This window comes from Schistocerca gregaria, chromosome 9, assembly GCF_023897955.1.
Source record: "Schistocerca gregaria isolate iqSchGreg1 chromosome 9, iqSchGreg1.2, whole genome shotgun sequence".
NCBI classification, from domain to species: Eukaryota; Metazoa; Arthropoda; class Insecta; order Orthoptera; family Acrididae; genus Schistocerca; species Schistocerca gregaria.
The window spans coordinates 148,734,621-148,761,620 of record NC_064928.1 but is presented as its reverse complement, the minus strand read 5'-3'; the positions used below and the strand labels follow the sequence as shown (position 1 = coordinate 148,761,620).

Sequence of the window (27,000 nt, the reverse complement as noted above, 5' to 3'; positions counted from 1 at the left end):
TAACCTACAACTTACATTCAGTAAGTTGTTGAGTGAACTGTATCTCAACTCATAAGCATTCCCTCCTTGTAATTCATTTACTGTCAAACAGATGCACCAGGATATCATTGACAACAGCCTGGTCTAGCACGTCTGCAATACACTGTGCTCTACTCAAGTTCCAGGGCAGCTGATGAGATGATAAACATCGCTATGCAAGTACCATTCACACTAATATGGCAAGCTAACAATGACACTATCGTTTGTCACTCCTTTTCCCTTACTGTACAATGGCACACTATGTTTTCACACTCTAGCCACTTGCTGACTATGTTCCTTCTCCATGATGCCAACCTTCCAGCTAAAACACTAACACAACCCAGCCTCCTACTCTGCCAACCTCCTGGGCTTCACCACAGAGGGTCTCAGAACCAAGGATAATGTGTTTCCTAATACCACAGAATCATACAAAATGACATGACCACACATTCTGAAATTACAGGAAGAACACTGGGGAAGAATTCATAAAGAAGATGGCATTGATGGAAAATTTAACTCTTTGTGTATTCCTACATCACTTTTTGTCCTGTTTTCCTATAAAACAAACAAGGGCAAGGCTGAACGAAAGAAAAATAATGGGTGGACAACTACTGGGATTAGAGTACATTATGTTAGAAAGAGAGTGCACTATGTAATTCAGAGAAGCAGTAGCCAAAATTTGAAACATTATTGCCATTCATACTGTCAAATCCTCACTTTGTCACTGAAAAAGCAAACAAAATTTGTGTACTGTACTAAAAAGAGTTTAGAGAACAAGGTGGAAATTATTTGGGACATTATTAATCAAGAAACAATTCAAATTAAATTGAGCCCCCTCATAAATAGCTCTGACAGAAATGGCAACATGTTCAAATTATTGGCCTCCCAATTCTGTTACTTCCTCATAGTGTCTGTGAACACTGCAACCAGAAACAAACAGCTAAATAAAGATATGTCCATCCAGTTGTGTAGATACTACACACACCATCAACAGTTTCAAAAATGCAAATCAATAGGGAGATTACTGAATTCATCAATTCCCTAAAAACAGTAATTCTGCTGGCTATGATAATGATCCTATCAGTATGTTAAAATCTTGTGCTGACTTGATAAGATTGCCCTTAATGTATCTTTGTAATCAGTCAATGGCTAGGGGCATTTTTCCTGACAGACTTACATGCACTACCTGATCAAAAATATCTGGACACCGCTACGTAATGCAAAATTGCGCACTAGATGTCATGAGAAGAGTGCCTGCCAATGTAAAAGGAGGTGTTGTGTTGGCTGTAGAGAAGCAGTAACAGCAAAATAGGTCAATAAAGAGAGCTCATTGACTTCAAATGTGAACTAGTTATTTGGTGTCACCTGAGTAACAAATGTGCCAGGTACATTTCAACCCTTCTGATGTTTCTCATATCAATTATTGGAGATGTGATTGTGAAGCAGAAATGCAAATGAACAACTGTGGTTAAACTGAACCATGGCCAACCTCACGTACTGAACTACTGGAACAGTCGAAAATTGCGGAGAGTAGTTGTAAAAACCACGTGAAAGCAACAGAAGGAATCATTCAAAAGTTCAAAATGGTATGCTCCAAGGAAAATTACTTTGTGACTGACATTTCAGCAAGTTGAGTGGTAGGGGTCAGCTACCATCCAATTATAGTTCTTTCTCGTGTGCCACATGCTTTCTGTGTTGCCTGTTTTGCACACACATCAAAAAAAGTTTTGCATCACCTTGTATCCTAGAGTTCTGAAACCTTTATAGAAAATTGGAATTGAGATCAACATAAACATCATTTCCACCATTTTTATTGCTCATGAAAACCACACATTGCATGTTGTACCACCATAAATCGAGACCTTCAGAGGTGGTGGTCCAGATTCCAGATTTCTGTACACACCTGTACCTCTAATATCCAGTAGCACATTGCATTGATGAATGCCTGTGTTCGTCATGGCATACTAGCCACAAGTTCATCAAGACACTGTTGATCCAGATTGTCCCACTCCTCAACGACGAATCAGCGTACATCCCTCAAAATGGCTGTTGGATCACATCATCCATAAACAGACCTTTTCAATCTATCCCAGGCATGTTCAACAGCGTTTATATCTGGAGAACATGCTGGCCAGTCTAGTCAAGTGATGATGTTATCCTGAAGGAAGTCATTCACAAGTTGTGCACGATGGGGGCGCGAATTGTCATCCATGAAGACGAATGCCTCGCCAATATGGTTGCACTATCGCTTAGAGGATGGGATTCACGTATCGTACAGCTGTTACAGTGCCTTCCTTGACCACCAGTAGCGTGTATCAGCTCCACATAATGCCATCGCAAAATGGCAGGTAACCTCCAAACCTCTATCTTGCTGTGCTTGCTGTTCAGTGTGTCCAAGGCATTCAGCCTGACCAGGTTGCCTCCAAACATGTCTCTGACAATTGCTGGTTAAAGGTATATGCGACACTCATCGGTGAAGAGAACATGATGCCAATTCTGAGCAGTCCATTTGGCATGTTGTTGGGCCCATCTCTACCACACTGCATAGTGTTGTAGTTGCAAAGGTGGACCTTGCCATGGACATCGGGAGTGAAGTTGTGCATCATGCAGCCTATTGCGCACAATTTGAGGCGTAACAAGATGTCCTGTGGCTGCACGAAAATCATTATTCAACATGGTGGTGTTGCTGTCAGGGTTCCTCCGAGCCATAATCCGTGGGTAGCGGTCATCCACTGCAGTAGTTGCCCTTGGGCGGCCTGAGCAAGGCATGTCATCGACAGTTCCTGTCTCTCCTCATTGTCCGAACAACATCACTTTGGTTCACTCCGAGACGCCTGGACACTTCTCTTCTTGAGAGCCCTTCCTGGCACAAAGTAACAATGTGGCTGCGATCGAACCACGGTATTGACTGTCGAGGCATGGTTGAACTATAGACAACACGAGCCGTGTACCTCCTTCCTGATGGAATGACTGGGACTGATCGGCTGTCGGACCCCCTCCGTCTAATATGTGCTGCTCATGCATAGTTGTTTACATCTTTGGACGGGTTTAGTGACATCTCTGAAAAGTCAAAGGGAATGTGCCTGTGATACAATATCCACAGTCAATGTCTATTTTCAGGATTTCTGGGAACCGGAGTGATGCAAAAGTTTTTTTTTTATGTTTGTAGATATGTCCAGCACCCTGTGAAGTGTGGCTGCCTCCACACGGGCCGGGCAGTACTCCCCCAACCACTGTAATCTGTCCATCACACAGTACTTTTAATTGGAGTATACCAACAATCGAACTAGCATAATGACTGTGCATAGGGAATTGTAAAGAATAAGGTACAATAGTTGAGCAGGTCCTAATTAGCCACTGTGTGTCACTAAGTGATGCTTGAGGTGGTGTAAAGATCAATGCTAGTGGACAATGTATGGCTGGAAACAAGTGATTTGGAGTGATGCTACACTCCGTGTCAATCCAGTGGAGGGGCTATTGTGTGTAGTGCCAATGATGGAGTGGTATGGTGGTATTTTTTGTGGTTAGGGTGCAGCTCCTTTACTGCACTTAAGAAAACGCTAAATGCAAAAGAATATAATTACATTGTACAGCATTATGCACTGTATACAGTATAGGAACACTTCAAAGACAATGACTATATCAGCGTCACGCATTCTGTCATTAAGCAGCATCTGTGACGCAATTGTTTTTGGACAATACCATTTCTGAAATGGACTGGCCTGCACAGAGTTCCAAACTGAACCCAATGGAACACCTTTGAGAATGTGCTAAGTGATGCCTGAGGTGGAGTCAAGAGTGAAGCCAATCCACTTAAAAATGGATGGCTTGTTGCTGGGAAGGTTTCTGGAGCATATGTCGAAGGCCTTGCTGTCGGAGGAGATTTAACAGAAGTCTCTCTTAGATAGATGTGAAAGGGATGAGAACTGTTGAAAGGAGATACAATAGCTTGTTGGCTGATTTGATGTAGACTTAATTTTAGATCCAAGACTCAACTAAAATCAAACATTTCATAACCCCAAGCCATCTTCCTGGAAGATGTTATATGAAAATTATGTCATGACAAATGCAAAAAAAAAACATAACTCTGAATATTTTGCTTAAGGCTAAAGTTATTTTCTTTGAAATTGTTGTCAATGAAACAGTACCATGTAAGTGACTGTGTCAATTTGCCCTGTACTGATTGCACAGTTTCACTTGGCCCCTGAGTAGAGGATGCTGGGAGTGGAAGCTAGCAATCGGCTTTTACCACACTGGCTGATGGGACAAACAGCCAGCTTATATCTTATCAAAGAAACGAACATGTAATGGATTAATGCATTGTAGAAGTGACACGAAAGTTAATGGTGAGTTGCTAGAAGGACCTCTTCACTCACTTAAGTAAATAATATTCACAGTCACTATGCACAACACCACACACAGATCAACACTGTACATAAAATAGTCTCTTATTGTTAGGGTACGCAGCACTGTCACATAGCTGAGGTTGGCAACAAGCGTAAATATTGCAGAATGGACTGAAGTCAGCTGACTTCTATCAGTCATAGAGGAAGCAAGTGTGTGACCAGTAAATGCAAAATCACACACAGCCACAACATACTGTTATTGCTTGTTATCTATCTCCCCATGTTGAAAAGCAGTTCTCGAGTTTGGGCTTCGGTTGACAGAAAGAGAGAGAATTTTCTACAAGACAGTTTTCTTGCAGAGGAAGATAACTGAAAGTAGTCTGAAAGTTGATATTTGTTTTCGAGTGTGATTGACACCTGCCAATCGTGGACCAGTCATCAATTTTCTGCAGGTCTTGCTAAATTTTGTTCAATCTTTGAACACTGCAACCTCCCTAGGGACAACAGAACTGTCTATAAACAGCCTCATATACCTTCCAATACTCCAATTATGTTGTATTTAATTCTTTTGCAATTACATAAAATGTTTTTATCTTTTTTATCTTACACTATATTCTTTCAGATTAATTTTCATAGAAAATTTGTTCCCACGATAATAGCAGGTATGCTGAGTCAAGTATGCCAAATGACTGAAACCAGTAAATCTAAAGCCAGTTGCATGTTACTGTTCTTTAATGACAAAGAAAAGAAAATTGGGGATCTGTCAGATGATGATCAGTTTGGGTCTAGGAAAGGCAAAGGTACCAGAGAGCCACTTCTGATGTTGCAGCTGATAATGGAAGTGTCCAACATAGGCCTAAATTTGAGGAAGAATTTTCTCAGAATGTGTGTGATGAGCACAGAATTGCATGGTAGTGAATCATGAGAATTGAAGCATTTGAGATGTGGCGCTGTAGAAGAATGTTGAAAATCAGGTGGAGTGTTAAAGGAAGGTATGAGGCGGCTCTCCGCAGAATCTGCAAAGAAGGGAACATGTGGAAAATGGTCAAGAAGGATGATAGGACTCGAACTGACACCAGGGTGGCATATGCTGTCATCACATCAAAATCATTGCCATCCTTCCAGGTGGGGGAATTTTTTTACTGACAATGTATAATTATAAATTTTGCACTGAGTAAATAAAACCAGGCTGAAAAAGTGCAGATATAAAGTCTAGGTAATACAGCACTATCTGCTTAACCCCTTGACCAGGCTGTATATCTTGCATTGCTGTCTGTTCCCACCCATGTAATTGTTCCTTTGCCTCGTGGCACTTCCCTCCAACATGGTGTAATCTAACCTGTTTCAGCGAGCTTTTCTCAGATCAAGTGATTGCTTCGTTTGTTAAGTTGCTGACAATTTGAAACTTTTGGCGGCAACAATGTGTTCTATGAAAATAACTCCATTACATTTGATTTATTTTGATAGTTTCATGAAGGATTGGTTCAAGAATTTCCTTGAATGTTATAATTTACAATTGGGTTTCTGAAATCTGTGTTGTTGGAATAACAATGCGAACAGAAAAAGGCAGTTGTCAATTATTCGTTGGTACTTATCTGTGCACATGTAATTGTTTCTGTGTATTGATTGTGAAATTCAGCTGTTCAGCACATTTCTCCTCATTAATTATCATAATTAATAACCTATCACCAAAAAAGAATGTGAAATATGTCTAGTCAATTTGGAGGAGCCGTAAAATAAACTTTTACACATGGTGTCCTTGTAAATGCAAATTCACTCCTATACCCTATTAAGAGAGCATGTTCTTGTAAAACAGCAGCAGACAGCACTTCTTTAATGCCTCCTTCGCCACTTGACATTTCGGTATCACTGTCATTAAAATCCTCATCATCGCTGTCTTCTCCACAAAACATAAATACCAACAACATCTGTTAAATGACAATGTAGGTAGTATAACCCTTGCAGCTGATATAAAATTCTACATCTGTTTTGCAGAGCTTTCCGAATGTTGGCAACTGTAGGACCAAGGACTATCTGTAGAGTAAACAGTGCAGCACTGCCAGGCAGTCCAAACTCAGTTCACAGAGCACAGTTAAGGGTTTAATGAGAAGTAAAGCAAACTGAGCTCCACGTTTGATACAAAGTTGGGTTATAAAGAAAGACTTTAAGAAAATATATCTCAAGTATTAGTTTGAAAATTATCTTTTTGAATATATCAGAAAACGCATGTTAACAATGTTCATAATAAAATCACTGGGTTACAATGTCCCAGCTATTGAGGCATCTATTTGCCGTGTACATAACTGATTATAATCATATCATAGTTGCGGAATGCAAAGATTCTGAATGGAATAGTAAAAGATTCCCAATGGAATAGTAAAAGTACTGATAATGGTTTCAATGTTGTCCACCAACATGTGACATAGCTACCAGTCTCAGCTGTGTCTATCCTTTAATAGGAAATGCTCACAACCAGAAGGCTCAGCGTGTCAGCATGGTGCAGAAGTGTGAGGGAACCGTGTCATGGAGATGCACTCTTGCTTCCTGCAGCCAGCTGAATAAGTTTGAAAAGGGTCAAATTGTGGGCTTCCAAGTGGTAGGATGGTTCTTATGGAGAACTGCCACAAAGGTTAGATGTGCTGCGCCAGTTGAGCAATGATGCTGGTATCAGCAGTCACGAGAACATTACCCCCCCCCCCCCCCCCCCCCACACACACACACCAGGATTGTCATATTGCAAGGATAGCAGTAGCAGGTTCTACACTACCACAGCATAGATAAAGAAGGCTTACGAGTCCAGATGTGTCAACATAAACTGTTGTGAACCAGTTATTAGCAGTGGGTTTACGGGCACGCACACCTATCACCCATCTTACCTCACGCAACAGCTTTGATGCGCACCACTTGACCGGTGCCATCAGAGGATTACTTGAAAGATCAATAGCATGCAGTGGTCTTCAGAAATGAAATCAGATTCTGCCTGAATGCAAATGATGGTTATTTACGTGTTATGACTTAGACCTGGTGAGTGCTGTCTCAGAGTATATTAGTCCAAGACACACTGGCCACACCCCACGCCTCACCACCTGGGTGCAATAAGCTACAACTTTCACTTACCTTTCACTGTTTCTGGAGGAGACACTAACATGCAGAAAGTTGTTAGACCCATTCTTCTGTTGTCCTTGCAACAGGAAGATGATGGGTTGTTCCAACAGGATAATGCTCACCCACACATTGCCTATGAAATTCAATATCCTCTGCAAGACATACAGCAGCTTCCCTCGCAAGCTCGATCTCCGGACTTGTCTCCAATCAAACACATGTGGGGTGTGATGGGACGAGAAGTGACTCGAGCAATTCGTCAACCAAGAACTCTTACAAAAATGCTTGGACAGGTCGAGCAGACCTGGTATAATGTATCCCATGACAGTATTTGTCATTTGCTAGAGCCAGAAGATGCATTGCTGCCTGTGGAGGCTGCACCATGTACTAATGTTGTGTTTAAACATGGTTCGAAACCTGGTACCTCAGGTCCGCTTCTCCTATTTATCTGTATATTTAATCTTTTCATATACCCCATATGCAACAATAAACCTTTAGTGAAATGGAACCCTTAAAAGAGCGTGCTAATTTTCTTCCAGTAGTTTATATCAGGACTTCTAGTTTAATTTTTTATTTTTATGTGGAACTGATATAAATTGCAGTTTGTGACCAAAAAGTAACTAGTACAGGGGGGCACCTTTTACTATCTATTTATACAGGGGGGGGGGGGGGGGGAGGGGTGGACAAGATGACATGAGTTATTGTAAAATGAATTTCAATGAAAGACAACTGAATGAGGAAATATTTATCGGTTTCATTGTCGGATGAAGAGAAACAACTGTTGTGAGAGGGGAATATTGTAACATGACTGCCTTGACCACTTTTTGCAGACAACATATTGCTGGATTTTGTGTAGCTTGCAGGATGCTGTATTGCAGAGCTAGACACCATGACCAATTACATACATATTGCACTATAATAATACACCTCCAGTTCCCTCTCTCTCTGTGTATATATATATATATATGTGTGTGTGTGTGTGTGTGTGTGTGTGTGTGTGTGTGTGTGTGTGTGTGTGTGTGTGTGTGCGCGTGTGTGTTCACTATGCCTCCACACTTATACGTTTGTGATGCAGCCACCAAACTGATACAAGATTATTAAGCTGCACTTTCAAAACAGCAATTCACTTTCAACGGCGACTTAATTCTTGGTGTAGGCTGTATTTAAAATCCTGAAGGATGTAAACAATGAAAAGGGATGGCAAGAAAATTACACAAAGTTAATGCTCATTTATTTTGTTTAATTTTGTACACATTTAACAGTGTTTATATAACATTTAACAACATATATATCTGTAAAATATCTGGCACATATGAAGTTTGCATAAAACCATGTAAAAATCTAAAGAAAACTATCAGTGTTTCAATCAATGTTCTCTTTAAATTATTAACCATTCACAGTGAAGTCTCTCTGCACCAAAAAGTGTCAAAACATTTCTCCAAACAATGGTAAGGTAAAAACTGTAAAAGTAAGTACAAAACTTAAAAGTGAAACACTTACAAGAAAACATGGTCCACACTTGCTTTAAGGCAGCTTACGATGAGCACAGCACTGTTCCTTTGCAATATGCACAGAATAGAAGTTTGGTATGAGCAGTTTTATATTTCATTTATATTTTCTAACAAAGAAATTCATCATAAAGTGACCATCAGGCTAACAATTGGTAACATCAATGACTGACAACAAAAGCTCAGAATAAATTCACAGGATACTAAAAACTCAGTCAAATAAAATTTACATGGAGTCAGCTAACCATGTACAAGGAACTATTACTTCTGACACCCTCATGATACCATAAAAATTTATGACACTTCACCGCTTGAGTAAAATAGTGCACCACGTCCAATTTTGCAGTTTTTCAACTAGGCGCCACTTCTCATTGCATGGACAAACACGTGTCAGGGAAAAAATAGTTTACATCCTAGGGTGTATATTTCGTGAACACCTGTTGAAATATATGTGCTCTTCCAAGAAGTGATACTCCTTCGTTCAGTGATATAATGGGCCAAGTAAATAGTGTTGAAAGTGACAGATTGTATTTGGAGTTCAACATTTATAGTAATTCAAGTGACAAAGAAAAGTGATCAGAACACAGCAGTTTGTTAGATGTTTGGTATATTCCAATTAAAGCATGACAATTTCAGATTAGGAAAGGATGGGGAAGTAAGTCAGCAACGCCTTTTCAAAGGAGTCATCCATTTGCCTGATGCAATTTAGGAAAATCACAGAAAATCTAATCAGTATGGCTGGATGCAGGTTTGAACCATCGTCCTTCCGAATGCAAGTCCAGTGTGCTAACCACTGCACTACCTCGCTCGGTTTGAGTGTAGTGGGATACAAGGGACAAGGGTAATACCTGTATATTCTGATTAATATTGAAATCATCTGTATCTAGGGTCCTTAATAAAAAGAACACTGCAACCTAAGGAATAGGCCAACAGACAATGTTTTAATAATGATTTTAGCATATCTGTCGATACTCTTGAGTGCATGTGTGGAAGGCAGAGGCAGTGAGACAGAGCCTTGGCAAAACTGAAACACCCCAGGAAACTTCTTCCTTATGTATCGTGCCTTCTGTCTGAACTGCATGTCAGAGAATGGAGGTAATGAAGAAAGTAAGATATACATTGCTGAAGACGAAGAAAAGTAAATCAGCACCCGTAGTGCTGGTAAGGAAGGGATATGCCTTGGTTTTTGTAAATTTTTGGTTGTGCTGTCCATATTGTGTACTTCCTTTAAAAATTCTTACAATGAAAATGAATGATGTGGACAAGGCCCTGTTTTTCTCAAAAACCCAGCTGCTCTACAACAAGAGTGAGGACTTTCCTTGGCCAAAGCAGCCACTGGAAGTGCAATTTCACCATAACAATAATTTTTCTAGTGTTAATTTATTCTATCAAACATAATAAAACAATGTACTCATGTAAGCTATTCAGGTATTTTAATAATAAAATAAAGTACATACATGTTTTTTTATGTCCTAACACAGACATGGCCCATTCCTTTACTCAAGCATCCACTTGTGGTCTATACCTGTGGCTTGTTTTATGAAATAATACCCACTGATAAAAACATGGAGGAGAATAAAATAAACCAGATCATAAGAGAGTCTACACATTTGTAAGACTTTCTGTAAGAAAACATTCATGCTACCATCTCATTTCTTCACTACTGATTAAGGCCTTCAGAAAGCTAGCAAATAAAAATGGCAAAAAGCCAGTATGGATATCTCAGTCTTTATTTAGGCTGTTAATCTTAAAAATTATGCTGAAACAAAACATACATCTGAATGTTTTGTTTGGAATGTAGTTATGTTATTAGGCCCTTTATTTTCAAATATAGATGCTCAGCATACTTCTCTGCCATGTAACAAAGTAAATTGCAGAATTAGTGCTGTACTGAAGATATATTACTTTTTCTGTTCAAAATGGTGAGTAAATTGTATACAAATATAAAGGACACAACATGTAGGTCAGTCACCCCACAGCAATTGATAAAATAAGTGCTAGGTGAATGCCAATGAGAAAAATGTAGTTTATAAGTTGATACAAGAGCAGTTACAATCTTCCACAAAGCACACAGTACACATCACTAATCTGATGCCTTAAGAATATCCCAGTAACATTATAATGCTAGATTTCACATTCTGGAATCTGCAGTACTGTAAAGCTCCAAAAAATGAGGAATTCCACAAAGGAAGTCCTAAGTCTCACAGAGATGCTAGGTATCATTAGTAATTAAAAAATTGTGACAAATCATTACCAGTGACAGCAATGTGGACTAAGCAAGTGAAGCTGAAGAGTAGGATGGGAGGACTCAAAAGCCAAAAATGACAGTAGTCTGTACGAACTACTGAGTTCGACGAAGCACACAAGACTTACTTCAAAATTATTGTCAAGTCCAGAATTCAAGACTGCACACAGAGCTCAATTAGTATAGTCAGTAAGTAAGACATTGCACCAAGAAACGACAAGGTGACATTTTAACATCTGGTAGGAATGTACGTACATCATCATGTTCACTGCTCAGTGGTGATTTGTCAGATGTGTTGTGACAACCGGATGTAGCTTTAAAAACTGCAACTGCTAGTGGCATCTGCCCAAAAATAACAATGATGACACAGTCGTAAGACTAAACTGCAATCTCAACTGAATATTTTTCACTTTGATACAAGTACTGCGTATTTTACATTGCTTAAAATTTGTCTGTGGTATTTCTTCAGTATGCAGATTGTTAAAACTTCTCTCATGCAAAAGGGTGGTTTATCTATTTAGATTTCTGTCAATGGGAAATACCTTTAGTACATAAATGGGCTTTGTTCACCAAGTGCAAAAACATACACCCTCAGCTCTTGTGTACAGTTGCCATACCTTCTCACTAGGTGTGTATGGTATCATGTCATATAATCATTTAGTGCGGATGTGACACTATTCATTTAACTTTGAGACTGTGTACTTCATTTTGAACCATGAATGAAACAACAAACCCAATTTGGTCTCTATTACAGCAAGACATTATAAGGCCACAGGACCAGATACAGCCATATGGCAACTTGATAGCAGTGCATCTTCTTACCTTGCAATGCAAGCAAGGAAATCCATCACACAAAATATCATCACAGACAGACGTCACTGTTTCAGACGTCACTGTTTATCACAATTACTATGGGAAAGAGACTGAAATGACAAAGCTAGCAGAAGAGGAGACAATATCTATCAAAATTGCCTAAACTAGTGGAGGATAGACACAATGCAAAGGGAATGAAATTTTAGGATCTAACCCAAAGAATGATAAACAATGTTCCTACAACAGGCATTCCTTTGGCAACATAGATGAATGTGCTACTACTCAGCAATCTCTGTGATCAGTGAACAATACTGAAAAATCCCATATCTATGAGAACTTCACAGCTCTGAGTTATTTCTGTGTTCTAGCTATAAAAAGTATAGTAATGATTATGTGTGAGTAACAATTCTGGAAGTAACGAGGTAGTTGTGAAGCTGGCATATCACCTAACATCTAAGATTTTATGAAGAGAGCAGGAAAATCAGAGAATGTGGGAGAGTGTGTCATCAGAATACTTATACAAAATTCTGAGGTTTAAGTAGACAAGGAAAAGAACCATCAAACTAATTACCAAATTTAAACATAAACTTTCAGTTGGCAAAACAGAAGAGGAAGCACACTGCCAAAATGAAAGCATGCGAGGAGAATTATTCAAGAAAAATGTCAAATCAACATTTATTGGATGCTACATATTTAGTGGATACAGCTCTCCATTTGTGAGAACAAAAGACCGCACTTTTTTGTTACCCATCTCCCTTTTTTCTTGGGCATGGGTATGATGATGATGCTGATGACTGAGACCTTAAATGTTTTCGATGGGTAAGATATTTGAGGTGCCACATCACCACAGAAAATGGACTGAAACTGGTATGCTTCTACGAAACAAGTATAGGTGGTAATGCATCTAGTCAGTTATGTGGCAAGTCTTTCCTCTAGCACAGACATGTAACATTACTGAATTATTCCACTTCCACATTTTTTTTCATAAGCCTGTAGTGCAATCTGGTTACACAGAATATGCATCACAATTACCTTTCCATTAAACATGATTTCTCTGCCTTTAATGGTTTCACCACTGCTGTGCTTTGTGGTGTAGTGTTTATGAAGAGGATGGTGTTTAAGTGATTCTATCACAAGTATCAAAGTGAACTTACTGATATCTGATCAGAGTTTAGTGTGAGACACAGGAAAAACTATTCAACCACTACTCTGTCAGTGATTTCTACATTCTGCATCATAGCAAAATATGTATTTTTTTAGTAGGTGCATCTTTTTGTTAACAAATTATCTGATTTCCTATTAAAAATCCAGTAGGCAGCAAAAATGGTTCCAAATCTTATTTAACTTTTTTCAACCAACATTCTCAAAGAGTACCTTATATCAACCTTAGATATATTTTGGAGGCATTTACTTTAAATTTTTTTTAAAGACATTATAAGACATACATCTTTTCCTACCATACACACTGTGGAGCTACAGTAAATGCATAGACACAAACTGACTATTGATTAGTTTTGCAGCAAATATGCAACAATACATGTTTATGTAAAGTACTCTGTCTTACTGATGAAACAGTATCATCATCATTATCACACCAAATACGTAGTATTTTAAAAATTAAGAAAGCATTCGTTGACCTGAAAGACCAGAAGCCAACCATTTCCCATTAACCTGAGTAATCCACAGGGACTTTCAGATAAGATACTGGAAAAAAATACATATTTCAAAGAGGGAGCTGAATTGACATTTCAAGATATTGAAGTAGTATTACTTGCATTCGCTATATAATTGCTAAATAAAAATATTATGTGAAAGGGACTAAATAAATAACATATTAACATTAAATTAAAATCTCTCATTGCTTGCTGCACTAAATATAACAAGGAATGTGAAACTTATTCCCTTACACTGGAATGGTAAGTTGTGGAGGATCCGTTAGAAGTAAAGACAACAGAAAACAATTCAAAAATTTAAAAATACCATGTACTAGTCTTAAACCATTTGTTTTTTAAATCAAGCACACACAAGATGAAATGATTAGCTGTAGTTACAACAACTCAAAGCTTCATAAAAGTCTGCAACAGAGACACACAACTGAGTATAAATATGGTGCAAAAAGTCTGGGACAAATTCCCTGACATCTAGCCATCCTGTAATGTTACAGAGTCATCATAATTATTTCAATGGCTTGGGAACCAGAATGTGTTCACACAGTCATCACCTTATTAACTTCAAGTTACACGTAACAAAAAAAATAACTTGACCCACGACTATTGTACTGAGTACAGTCAAAGGGAGAAACAGTAGAAAAATCACTAATGTGTTGATGGGACACGTAACACAGCATACCATTACCAGCAATTAACCACAAAAGAAACCAACTTCATGTCTTAACACTGGAATGAAATTTTGTGGGAAATGGGTTACATGTTACTGGCAGTCTCTCTCTCTCTCTCTCTCTCTCTCTCTCTCTCTCTCTCTCTCTCTCTCTCTCACACACACACGCACCAAAGATATTAAATGACAAGTATGTGTTAATGTACTCCATAAAAATAATAGTAATCAGTCTTTTTTGTAAGTTCAGAAATATCTCTCATAGTTGTCCCAAAACACATCAGAACTGGAAAATTAGAAATGTACTACACAGTGCATCTCTCCCCTTAACAAAGAGAGCAAACATCTCCAAGTAAATCAGTGTTACTACTGTCTCTCTTAACTTTTGATGTACAATATTTCATACAAAAGGAAAATTCAGCTGAGAACACTGATAAATTATGAGCCAGAATTGCTGGGTAGTATATACCTCGATTAGGGGAAGCGTTTAATCCTGCTGATGTGTGCATATGAAAGCAAAACTGATGATTCAGTCTCAGTTTCTGTAACTACAAGTTCCTTCCTCATGAAGGAGAAAGAGAGAGGTTGGTGGACGTATATCACCCTCCTCCTCAACGCAGGTGGGCCCCTCTCGCCCTGAGCGACCTACCCTTCGTTTCTCAGTCTTGCCGAACATATCCCTCTCCCCTTACTGAGAAAGGGAGTAAGAGTTCCAAAAACTAAAAATAGTGATTTTACTTTCATGGTCATGTATTGGTAGTTCTATACATTCCTCTCGCTGTAGGTAAGTACTGGTCAGCAGTTACGTCTCTTAATTTATTAATTTGCAATCCTTTTGTTGACCTAAAGCGTGAGTGTACAGGAATACAACACAGCAAGGAGAAATTCAAATTTGTGAAGAGCAGAACAGAAAACTTTTGCTAAGGGCATTAGTCTTAGTTCTGAACTACAGAAAGTGACATTTATTTACAACCAATCATTTCATCTCGGCAGCTTCTACAGCGTGTATTACATGGTAACAAAAAAGGGAACTTTAACCTCCGAACGCGTACAACAACTTCCCCAGGCATGTCAAATCTGGAGGACGAGACCAGCCGACGAGATGTTGTCACCGCCTCCAGCAGTCTGGTGGGCACGGGTACAGACCAGGACGGGCGCAACGCAAATCTCGACAGGGACGGGAGGCACTGGCAGATCATCCCGGCTGACATCATCCTCCCCCAACAGCTCCTCCCAACAGGACACAGGTTTCTCCACGTCCAGAGGGACGCGCCGACTGCCCGGGGCCACAGACGTCGAGAAGCTCTCGTCCATTATCAGCATAGCTTTACCTATGTCCACCTGCAATTGGACAAATGTGCACAAAAAATGTCAGGTCAACATGTCCTTCGAGATCAGATGACAGTGCACTTCTGTTCAGTCACTCACAGCCCTTATAATATATTCAAACGTGGAATGCTGTACAAATGATTTAGTCAATGTCTTCCAAACACCACACCTCTCGAGTACAGAAATACTGAGGTGGCACGCCTGCAGAACACCTTTTCAAATGGAAAACAATGTTCCTGATGAAGGTCATATGCTATGATGTAAAGTATCCACAGGTCGACCTCTGAACAAAGTCTTAAATTCTGACATTTAGTTTCCAGTTAAACTCAAGTATTAAGAATTGGTTTAAGGAAGTGATCTCCATACCTAACAATACCAATAAATCAAAAGAGAATAGATTTTCATTATTCAAAAAAGGTGTCGACATCTGTGTCCCTCCCATTCCAGTTACTACCAATTCATTTACTTTTTATGGGGAATATGAATAAATCACCCATCTTCATCACTACCGTGGAGAACATCTTGTTGATTGAACTTAAATCTATTTCTTTAAAAGTAATGAGTAACAGGCTAAATACCATCCCCCCCCCCCCCCCCCCCCCGCCTCCACACACACACACAAAATTTCTATTAGCGGCAACCAATTTTAATTGTAACAATTTTGACAGCTTCGCAAGCAATGACTGATGGTGACAGCTATAGTCTGGCAGTCTGGTAGCACACCGCAGCTCTGAGCACTGCCTTCTATGTAGATTAATTATGGTCAGATGGTGGTTAAAACAGAAACAGGTCACCACCAACAGAAAACTGAAAAAAAGTTGTTATGTAGATTGTTACCATTTATTCTTATACAGGGTGGAGAAAAATTGTGTCACAAAATTTTAACCCTGGGTAGTTGATGCCAATAAGAACCGAAATTACTAATGTTGTGTAGGTTGACAATGCACCATTTTTAACCTACGCAAACTTGGCGCCACACGCTCCGATTGGCTGTGAGATTGCCCCGTTGCCGTCTGTCAGTTAATGGGCAGCACTATTGTCGTCGATTCACACGTACAAACGTCCCTCGCCCCGTCACTGCCCCAATGTGATATGCACACGTGTTGAATAGGTCTTGCTGTTTGACTGAACCTCACTTCAGAGGCCTCCCCACATAAGCTTTGCTTCGAAGCACACACACGTCACCTGCGATTTAGCCACGCAGTAAGCATGGTGGCACAGTATTCGTTGGAGAAACGAGATATGATTTTTGTTTATGGACTAGCCAACGGTAATGAGCATGAAGCTCGACAGTTGTACGACGAACAGTACCCAGCAAGAATCCACAAACACCTGCAAACGTTTACAGCAATTCCCCAGCAACTCTGTGAAACAGGCTCGTTAGCGGGATATCATGGTGATGCTGGAAAACCCCGAATGCGACGGGATGCTGCATTTGGTGACTGTTCTTGAGCACTTCGAGGAAGCACCTACGACAAGTACTCGAGTGGTTGGACATGACAAAGGGGGGGGATCTCAAGTCTCTCATCAGCCAGCATCCATTTAGCTTCCACCCTGTCCAAGACCCTGTCCTGTGACGGATTATAAACATAAGCTAGGATTCTGCTGGTGGTTTCTGTGACATGTTGCACGAGTTCCCGGCTTCCCCGCCATTTTGTGTTGTTTACCGATAAGTGCACCTTCCATTGGGATGGCCTTTACACCACTCGAAACATTCAGTACTGAGCAAAGGGTAGTCCTCAAGTCACGTACATCCACAGACACCAAGAACGATGTCTGCTCAACATTTGGACAAGCACTGTGGGTGACCATCTGACTGGGCGAGCCCGTCTACCTCCTCAACTTGATGGGGCAAATTACCTTCACTTTTTGCAAGAAACTCTAGCCGGCTTGCTGGAAGGTGTTCCCCTAGACATACGGCTATGCGTGTGGTTGCAGCATGATGGTGTGCCCGCACGTAACAGTCATGCTGTGCACAGATATTTAAATGAATCATTCCACGGCCGGGTAATTGGCAGAGGTGCTCGTAGGACACGGCCACCGCGATCATCAGACCTCACGCCACTTGACTTTTTCCGGTAGGGATTCTTGAATGTTCTAGTTCACCCACCCAGACACGAGCCACTTCGAAACGAAGAGGAATTAATGGATTGCATTCAACATGCCACCAATTACATCAGGGCAATGCCAGGAATCTTTGAAAGAGTTCACCTAAGCACCGTTTGACATTACCAAGCTTGTGTAGCGTCAGAGGGTTGCCAGTTTGAGCACCTGCTCTAAGTACACAAAGTCTTAGCTACAAAAAAACACCCTTCACAGGGCCGATACAATTTGTAAAAGGCTTTCTGTATACAAACTAACAGCTGTTGACAGGTTTGTTCCCAGTACATATTAACATGAAACTACAATGGATGTGTCAGGACCCTGGCGAATTTGCCCCCAGAGTGGAAGGCTGGTGTGCTACCACCAAGCATGCGGATACATTGTGATCTCTGGCAGGCAAAGCATTCACGGTCACATGTTGTCCAGAGCGTCCAGCAACAGGGCAATAATGTGGCCAATTGGAGCACGTGGCGCCAAGTTTCCGTAGTTTAAAAATTGTGCTTTGTCGACCTACACAACATTGGTAATTTTGGTTCCTAATGGCATCAGCTATCCAGGGTTAAAATTTTGTGACACAATTTTTCCTCCACTCTGTATAAATGAAACTGTGGATGTTCCAAACCTGTTGCCAACATTTCTTACTTTTTTTAGCTAACAGAGAAAATTTCTCAGTTTATTATACTTTTTTCAGACACCTGTTTATGACTAAATGAATTTCCTGAAAATCACTGATAATATGAAGTTTAACAGTTAATGATTTTGAAGTTCATGACCAGCAGTTTCTTGTATGTAATAACCCTACTTACTATTTTTATGTCTCTTCCAAGGGAAATAATAATACAAGGTAGAGATATATAAAAAATTAAGGAGTTTTTGGGTATTTGGAGATGTATGATGGGTCTGGGCTCTATTTTTGTATATTATAATGATTTTTTTTTGGGGGGGGGGGGGGGGGGAGTCTGAAACGTAATTCTGATTGGAAGAAGCATATTTTGTTGTATTTGGCCAAGTTTCTTTAACCAAATGCCAAGTAAACAGTTTCAATATGTAAATCCGAAACCTCTGTCCTATCCAAAGGCCTCACCTTCAGCCCCACTCCCAGATTCAACCAAACAGCCTTCGTCAAAGATTTACTGTCCTACACTCATACTCTCTGCTGGAAATATCACTTTGCCACGAAGAGAAATGATCCTAATCCTATTCCTAATGATACAACTCCCCAAGACACTATCCAAATTGAACCCTGCCTGGAACAGTTCCGTCCTGTCACAACGGGACCCACCTCCTCTTCCTCAAAATCACCCTCTCCAAACCTTCCAGGAATTTCTCACTTCCAACCTTGCCTCTCAATCCTTCTTAAAAAACCTTAATCCTACTCCCAAAATCACCACTGCTGAAGCCCAGGCTATTCGTGATCTGAAGGCTGACCGATCCATCGTCATTCTTCCGGCGGACAAGGGTTCCACGACCGTGGTACTTGATCGTCGGGAGTATGTGGCTGAGGGACTGCGTCAGCTTTCAGACAACACCACATACAAAGTTTGCCAAGGTAATCCCATTCCTGATGTCCAGGCGGAGCTTCAAGGAATCCTCAGAAACTTAGGCCCCCTACAAAACCTTTCACCTGACTCCATCAACCTCCCTACTCCACCGACACCCCATACCCCTACCTTCTACCTTCTACCTAAAATTCACAAACCCAATCATCCCGGCCGCCCCATTGTAGCTGGTTACCAAGCCCCCACAGAACATATCTCTGCCTACGTAGATCAACACCTTCAACCCATTACATGCAGTCTCCCATCCTTCATCAAGGACACCAACCACTTTCTCGAACGCCTGGAATCCTTACCCAATCTGTTACCCCTGCAAACCGTCCTTGTTACCATTGATGCCACTTCCTTATACACAAATATTCCGCACGCCCAGGGCCTCACTGCGATGGAGCACTTCCTTTCACGCCGATCACCTGCCACCCTACCTAAAACCTCTTTCCTCATTACCTTAGCCAGCTTCATCCTGACCCACAACTTCTTCTCTTTTGTAGGCCAGACATACCAACAATTAAAGGGAACAGCCATGGGTACCAGGATGGCCCCCTCATACACCAACCTATTCATGGGTCGCTTAGAGGAAGCCTTCATGGTTACCCAGGCCTACCAACCCAAAGTTTGGTACAGATTTATTGATGACATCTTCATGATCTGGACTCTCAGTGAAGAACAACTCCAGAATTTCCTCTCCAACCTCAACTCCTTTGGTTCCATCAGATTCACTTGGTCCTACCCCAAAACCCATGCCACTTTCCTTGACGTTGACCTCCATCTGTCCAATGGCCAGCTTCACACGTCCGTCCACGTCAAACCCACCAACAAGGAACAGTACCTCCATTATGACAGCTGCCACCCATTCCACATCAAACGGTACTTTCCCTACAGCTTAGGTCTTCATGGCAAACGAATCTGCTCCAGTCCGGACTCCTTGAACCATTACACCAACAACCTGAAAACAGTTTTCGCATCCCGCAACTACCCTCCCAACCTGGTACAGAAGCAAATAACCGAGCCACTTCATCATCCCCTCAAACCCAGAACCTCCCACAGAAGAACCACAAAAGTGTCCCACTTGTGACAGGATACTTTCCGGGACAGATCCATCGTTCATGAAATCCTCCCCACTCCACCAAGAGTGTCTTTCTGCCGTCCACCTAACCTTCGTAACCTCTTAGTTCATCCCTATGAAATCCCCAAACCACCTTCCCTACCCTCTGGCTACTATCCTTGTAACCGCCCCCGGTGTAAAACCTGTCTCATGCACCCTCCCACCACCACCACTCCAGTCCTGTAACCCAGACGGTGTACACGATCAAAGGCAGAGCCACGTGTGAAAGCACCCACGTGATTTACCAACAGACCTGCCTACACTGTGAAGCTTTCTATGTGGGAATGACCAACAACAAACTGTCCATTCGCATGAATGGACACAGGCAGACAGTGTTTGTTGGTAATGAGGATCACCCTGTGGCTAAACATGCCTTGGTGCATGGCCAGCACATCTTGGCACAGTGTTAAACTGTCAGAGTTATCTGGATACTTCCCACTAACACCAACCTGACAGAACTCCGGAGATGGGAACTTGCCCTTCAGTATATCCTTTATTCTCAATATCCGGCAGGCCTCAACCTCCGCTAATTTCAAGTTGCCGCCACTCATACCTCACCTGTCTTTCAACAACTTCTTTGCCTCTGTACTTCCGCCTCGACTGACATCTCTGCCCGAACTCTTTGCCTTTACAAATGTCTGCTTGTGTCTGTGTATGTGCGGATGGATATGTGTTTGTGTGCGCGCGAATGTACACATGTCCTTCTTCCCTCTAAGGTAAGTCTTTCCGCTCCCGGGATTGGAATGACTCCTTACCCTCCCCCTTAAAATCCACATCCTTTCGTCTTTCCCTCTCCTTCCCTCTTGCCTGAAAAAACAACCATTGGTTGCGAAAGCTAGAATTTTGTGTGTATATTTGTGTTTGTGTGTCTATCGACCTGCCAGCGCTTTTGTTTGGTAAGTTACATCATCTTTGTTTTTAGATATATTTTTACCACGTGGAATGTTTCCCTCTATTATATTCAATATGTAAATAGGGAGACATCATTACTTGCCTAGCGGGTGAGGCACTGAGTAGCAAATATACAAGCAGAAGTGACTAAAAATTGCTTAACATTCAAAGTCTTTCATGGCTAACACACAATCACAGCATACAAACTTTGCTGCAGGTGCTGTATGTATGTGGGGTATATCAATCTATTAACCTGGGAATTTGCAAATTGTGGGCGAACACATGCTTGACCACCCAGTCACAGTGCATGGCACACACCGTAACATGGTTGACTCGAACAGAATTTGGTTACTCACAACACTCCCCACTCTTTCTGAACTGCAAAGAGAGGAGCTCCTCCTCATACACAGCCATGTACTTATTATTCACATAACACTGCTAGTGACAGGAACTGACACTAAACCACCAACACATCACAAGGTTTATCACCTTCTTGTTAGGTGTTATATGTGATGTTTCAATAGTCTGGTAAAGCTATTGTTTATGGGTTTGCAGCACGCTAGATCAATTGCACAACAGCAACGGGTGTTAGCCTATTTGATTTAGAAATATCCGAAGTATCAAGATTCACTTTTTATGTTATTGATGACTAGTTTCACGTTACCTGAACCAATTTTCAAGTCATCCTGCAAGATGGAAAGTTAAAATTTTAATTTATCCAATAAGATATTACAAAAATTATTTAGTGCACGTAACAAGACACATTGTATTGTAGCAACATATACGAATCAGACAGACACAACAGTATTTTCCAAAATAGCATATAAAGCATGTTAAGATTACTTTAAAGTCAGTACTGCAATTAGACTGTTACTTATTTGCAGTGTTACATTTGCACTTACCACGGCAAGTTTAACCCTGAATAGTGACAGAATAAGCATTTAACTGACGGTCTACTTCCTACACTGCCACAAGGAATCCTCAGGCAGGGAGTGCACCATCAAGGTTTAAGAGAATGTCTTTATTACAACTAGCAAGCACCAAGAATAAAGCAATTAATACATTAAAAGTGCATGAAAGTACCACACTTAAGCTCTTTAATTTTTTCTCTGAAAACAGGGCACTTAAAATCAATGAACAGTAAATAGCTACAGTACCACTCACAGTATACACAAAAAAAGTCATATGCTATAGTGACACAGATCATGACTCACTGTAAACCATAAAGTAACGTGGAAAAAATCTAATAGTATGAGGTGGAAATATCACCATACCTATCAAACTTGTAAATCAGTACTTAACCAGAAACAAACCTAACAGAGTGTGTAAATATAAAAATCAATTTTAAAGAGCACTCCATTAGTGAAGACAGAAATTAAAATGCTATGTTTTCTCTTACACTGTAGAAAATGTGGGGGCCCATAAAAGCATATATCAAATTGACATAATTGTATGACCAAAACAGTAAAATATGAATATCAGGCACCTAAAAGGGAGAGGTGAGGAATGGAAGAACTTGTAAAAGGGGACGACAATGTTCATAGTGAGCTCCTTTGCATACAATTAATTCATTACTCCCCCTCCCTTCTACCATCCCCGTCGCCTTTTCCGCTCGGTTTGTAGTGACCCACTCTTTGATATGTCTACGTAAGCAGAAGAAACTAACGATCGAAGTCTGAAAACAATTTATTGGACAGTTCAATTAACCAAAACAAATTCTGCAAGTATAACACCAACACAAAACAGTGATCCGTCTACGAATCACAACTACATTCAAGAATAATATAGAAAACAACTGAAATAATTTCCTACTAGTCTCCGCAAGAGACTTCTCTGATATACCAAGCCTAATCCAGAGATCAGCGAGAAGATCCAAGCCGGGCTGCCGGGGCGGCAGCTATCGACGTCTGCTGGCAGTCGATGAACTGCCGATGTGCGACAGAGCGCCGGCCTTTCTAGCACTTTGGCGGATGAGTACCTCGGAACTATTTCCCATCACGTGGTTTGACATGTGAAAATAATTCTGGGATCTGCAGCAACCTCTTCCTTATGTTTATGTGGGCCAGTAGTGGCCCCTAGTCGCCGCTGGTGTCTTTGCTTTGTTGTTGTTGTTTTTGTTGTTGTGGCCGTTCATCAATACTGCCTGTCTGTTGCGTAGTGCTTCGGTGTGCCTGCCAAGCGGTCAACCCGTGATGTCTGGTTGGGAAGGCCACAGCACTCTTCGTAAGTCTTGAATACCAACCATTTTCCCTCTTTTATATAAATCATTTTTACACGCCCTTCTGTCCCCCATCCCCTACCCCATTCTTCAACCCCTGCATAGTTTGAGCAATATATTCCTGTGTACTTCTCGTTGGTTGTCCCTTATATTTTATCATTTCTGCTTTCTCAATCACCTGCTCCCACTTGCCCCCTCCATTAGAAATAATTTACGTATACCTTATATTCTGTAGTCTTTTTCCTTGAATTCACCACTGATTGATCATCTGCTTTCCCTCCTGATGAAGCTTCATGGCTTATGCACTAACCGATTAACACAGCCTTGAATTCCAGTGTGAGCTACGGTCTGTTGGTACCTGTCAGTTGCTGTTCGTTGGGAGTTGTTATGATACAATATGTTTTAGTTTAGTTCAGTTTAGTTTTAGTAAAATAGTCTGGGCCCCTTTTACCAGCATATGGCTTATGTAAGGATTCTTAGAAATAACCCATGTGAATGATTTGCAATGTTGTTCCTTAGTATATTCTCAGTTCCGAGTCTTAATCAACTGTAAACAATGAAATGCAACATGTTGCATTTTTGCTCCAATGTCTAACAAGTTTGTTCTCACTACTATTAAGTTTAGATTGCTTTATATTCCTGTAAGATTTTTAATAAGGCCTACATGGATTATAACAACTGTGGCCATGTGATTTTTACCTTTGGGAGTTCATACGGGATCATATTTATATGGTTCCGTTACCAACTGATGTACATGACTAGAAACAGCATTACTGCAACAATAACTCCGAACGCACTGATCAATGTTTGGCAAGAACTCACCTATCAACGCTATTGAACATTTGTAAGACAAAGTGTTTCAGCTGCTCTTTCATTTGATGTAAGTTTAATGTAAGAAATGCTACATAAGACTTAAAATCCATATATTCATTTTGTAACCCCCTGTAGTTTGTTCTTCCCCACATTATTTTATGGTTTACAGTGAATGATGATACATATCACTATAGCGTATGGCTTTTGTCTGCTGCTGTTTACTCTTCATTGGTTTGAACTGTCTTGGTGGTTTTTTTAATTGTTTTATTCTTTATGATTGGATAATAATTGTAATAAAGACAGTCCCTAAACCTGATAGGACTTCCCTATCTGAAGTTTCCTTGTGGCAGCAGAGGAAGCAGATTATCAGTTATATGCTTATTCTGTCACTATTCATTGTTAAGGGTAATACATAAACCCTATAACTACAGTATTAAATGTGCAATATTTATGACCCTTTATCTCAGAACTTTTGGCAGATAGAGATCCTAAATTTTTGGGAAGTATTGTTTCACTCCTTTTCTGATTACTGAACCAGAATCATAATATACAGACAAATAATTAGTTACGACTTTTTAAAATTTATATTCAACTTTTTAAAACCCACTTTTGCTTCTTTAAGTAAAAATATCACTATAGGTAGAAATGTTTAGGTGGTTCAGCAGCGGTAGTGGTATACTAAGAGGTAATACTGTGTAAAATTAGATATATGTATCTGTAATTGTTTCTGAGATGATGGGTCAAATATTTTCAGAAAATCAAGTTTAAATTTTTCATTTCATAGTAACTCACATGTGGAGGCATGCCATCTCCTAAGAACATCCAGGCCTATAATCAACATTATCTGGATCCTGTTCTTCACCATCCTGCAAACCTAAAGGCTTCTTTCTTTTCCTGCTTATTGCTTCTTCAGTCATTTCCTCTGCTGCAAGTTGGGCTTTCACAACCCCAGGTCAATCCATTCCCTGGAACACTTTCAGTTTGTTGGCTCCTGGAGTGATACCAAGTTGCTCTCGTACCCTAATTCTTCCCTTATTACCATTATTAAATGTTATCACAGTGTCACAAACACCAAAGTGTAGTCTTCATTCCTACAAAGACATTTTTAGTACATGGGTCCAAATGACATTATTGAAAGACTCATTCAGGTTTTGAGTTCGACCATGGAGACATCTGGAAAGAAGGTCAGGATGAGCTAACTCCCTCTATATATTGGTTTAGTAGCCCATCAGGCTGAAGGCATGCTATTGCTGTGCCTAAATTATTCCTCTGTACCCGCTGCTTAGGCTTTGTCGTACTTGCATCCTGAATCAGCACCAGGTGGGCAAAGACCATGTATAGGAGCATTATCAGTGGATAATTTGTGGAAGAATGTAGTCCACACTGCTCTTTTAATCCTATAGGGACCATGTGTATTGTTTCTTATTGCCATTCCATAATACTGCTAGAGTTCAGCAATGTTTCTGTCTATTAAGTCATTCTTTACCATTTAGAGTCTTCACAAAATGCATATGCAATACCGCTATACACACTGCATCCAACCTCTTAACACGAACATTGACATGAATTCAAGTAGCAAATAGCTGAAAACCACAGGTTTCCAGACTGAATAGTTCTGGAAAGAGACGTACTTAAAGAAGTCAGTGCGGAATGACTGGATCTTTTTACACTTGCACTATTGACATGGACATAATAAAAACTATGCTTCCAACTAGAATTAATCGACAAATGATGCATCAAATTATTCAGGAGATATAAAATAATATTAAGAGACGTATAATCTTGACATTGTTTATATGCTATTTCGGAAGATACTGTTTTGTCTGTCTGGTACGTATATCCTGATATGATATGTTCTTTATTTTGTTATATGCATGCAAAAAAATTTGTGCCAGTTCGTTGGATGAATTGTAATTTTAACTCTCCATCTCACAGGATGATTTTAAAACGGGATCAGGTAACCTGAAACTAGTCATCAATCAAATAAAAAGTGAATCTGGAAACTTTGGCTATTTCTATAGTGAACTATCAAATGCTACTGTTCTCGTAACCACTATCATTTCAGCAACTTATAATTTATATAGGATGAATGTCAACAACTGTGCTATGCACAAATACACACGACACGTAATTTTCGTATGACAGCAGGAGGATGATGTATTTGCTTCTGTACTAGGTCATTACTACATCTGCATAACATTACATTCAGTACAACTTTGTGGCTTTCGCGTCTCTTTCTCTCTTAATTATGGTGTGGTATATTTTTTTATGCACTTGAAAAGTGTTTTAAAGTACACCATAGTGCAACAATGTCTTTCTTTAAATTATCGAAGCTGTGGTGTCCACTCAGCAGAAAATATTCTCAGATAGATAGCTCCACCTCAATAAAAGAAATGAGACCATTTGCTTTACTAACAAGCTTGCCATCTTGAGCAATGTCCTCACACTGTAACAGATTTTCTTCAAGTTTCAGTTTACTATGAATGTGTTCTTCAGCTATGCTAGAAAGTAAAATCAGTGGAGCACCTGTGCAACCTCGCAGGAAATGACACATAGGAATGTCTGAGTAATGAAAGGCAAAAAAGGCACATGTGTTTGAAATTGAATGAATCTTGCACT

The 27,000-nt window shown here is 40.2% G+C and overlaps 1 protein-coding gene across 1 annotated transcript in view; it reads right to left on the bottom strand.

Annotated features, from left to right (window-relative positions):
* Positions 1-8,685: 8,685 nt before the first annotated feature.
* LOC126291715 (ADP-dependent glucokinase) overlaps positions 8,686-27,000 on the bottom strand; it is a 93,359-nt gene continuing 75,044 nt past the window's right edge. Inside the window, exon 8 of the mRNA XM_049985371.1 lies at positions 8,686-15,707. Coding sequence (XP_049841328.1) covers positions 15,438-15,707 — 270 coding nt within the window. The 3' untranslated portion in view covers positions 8,686-15,437. The remainder of the gene's footprint in view (positions 15,708-27,000) is intronic.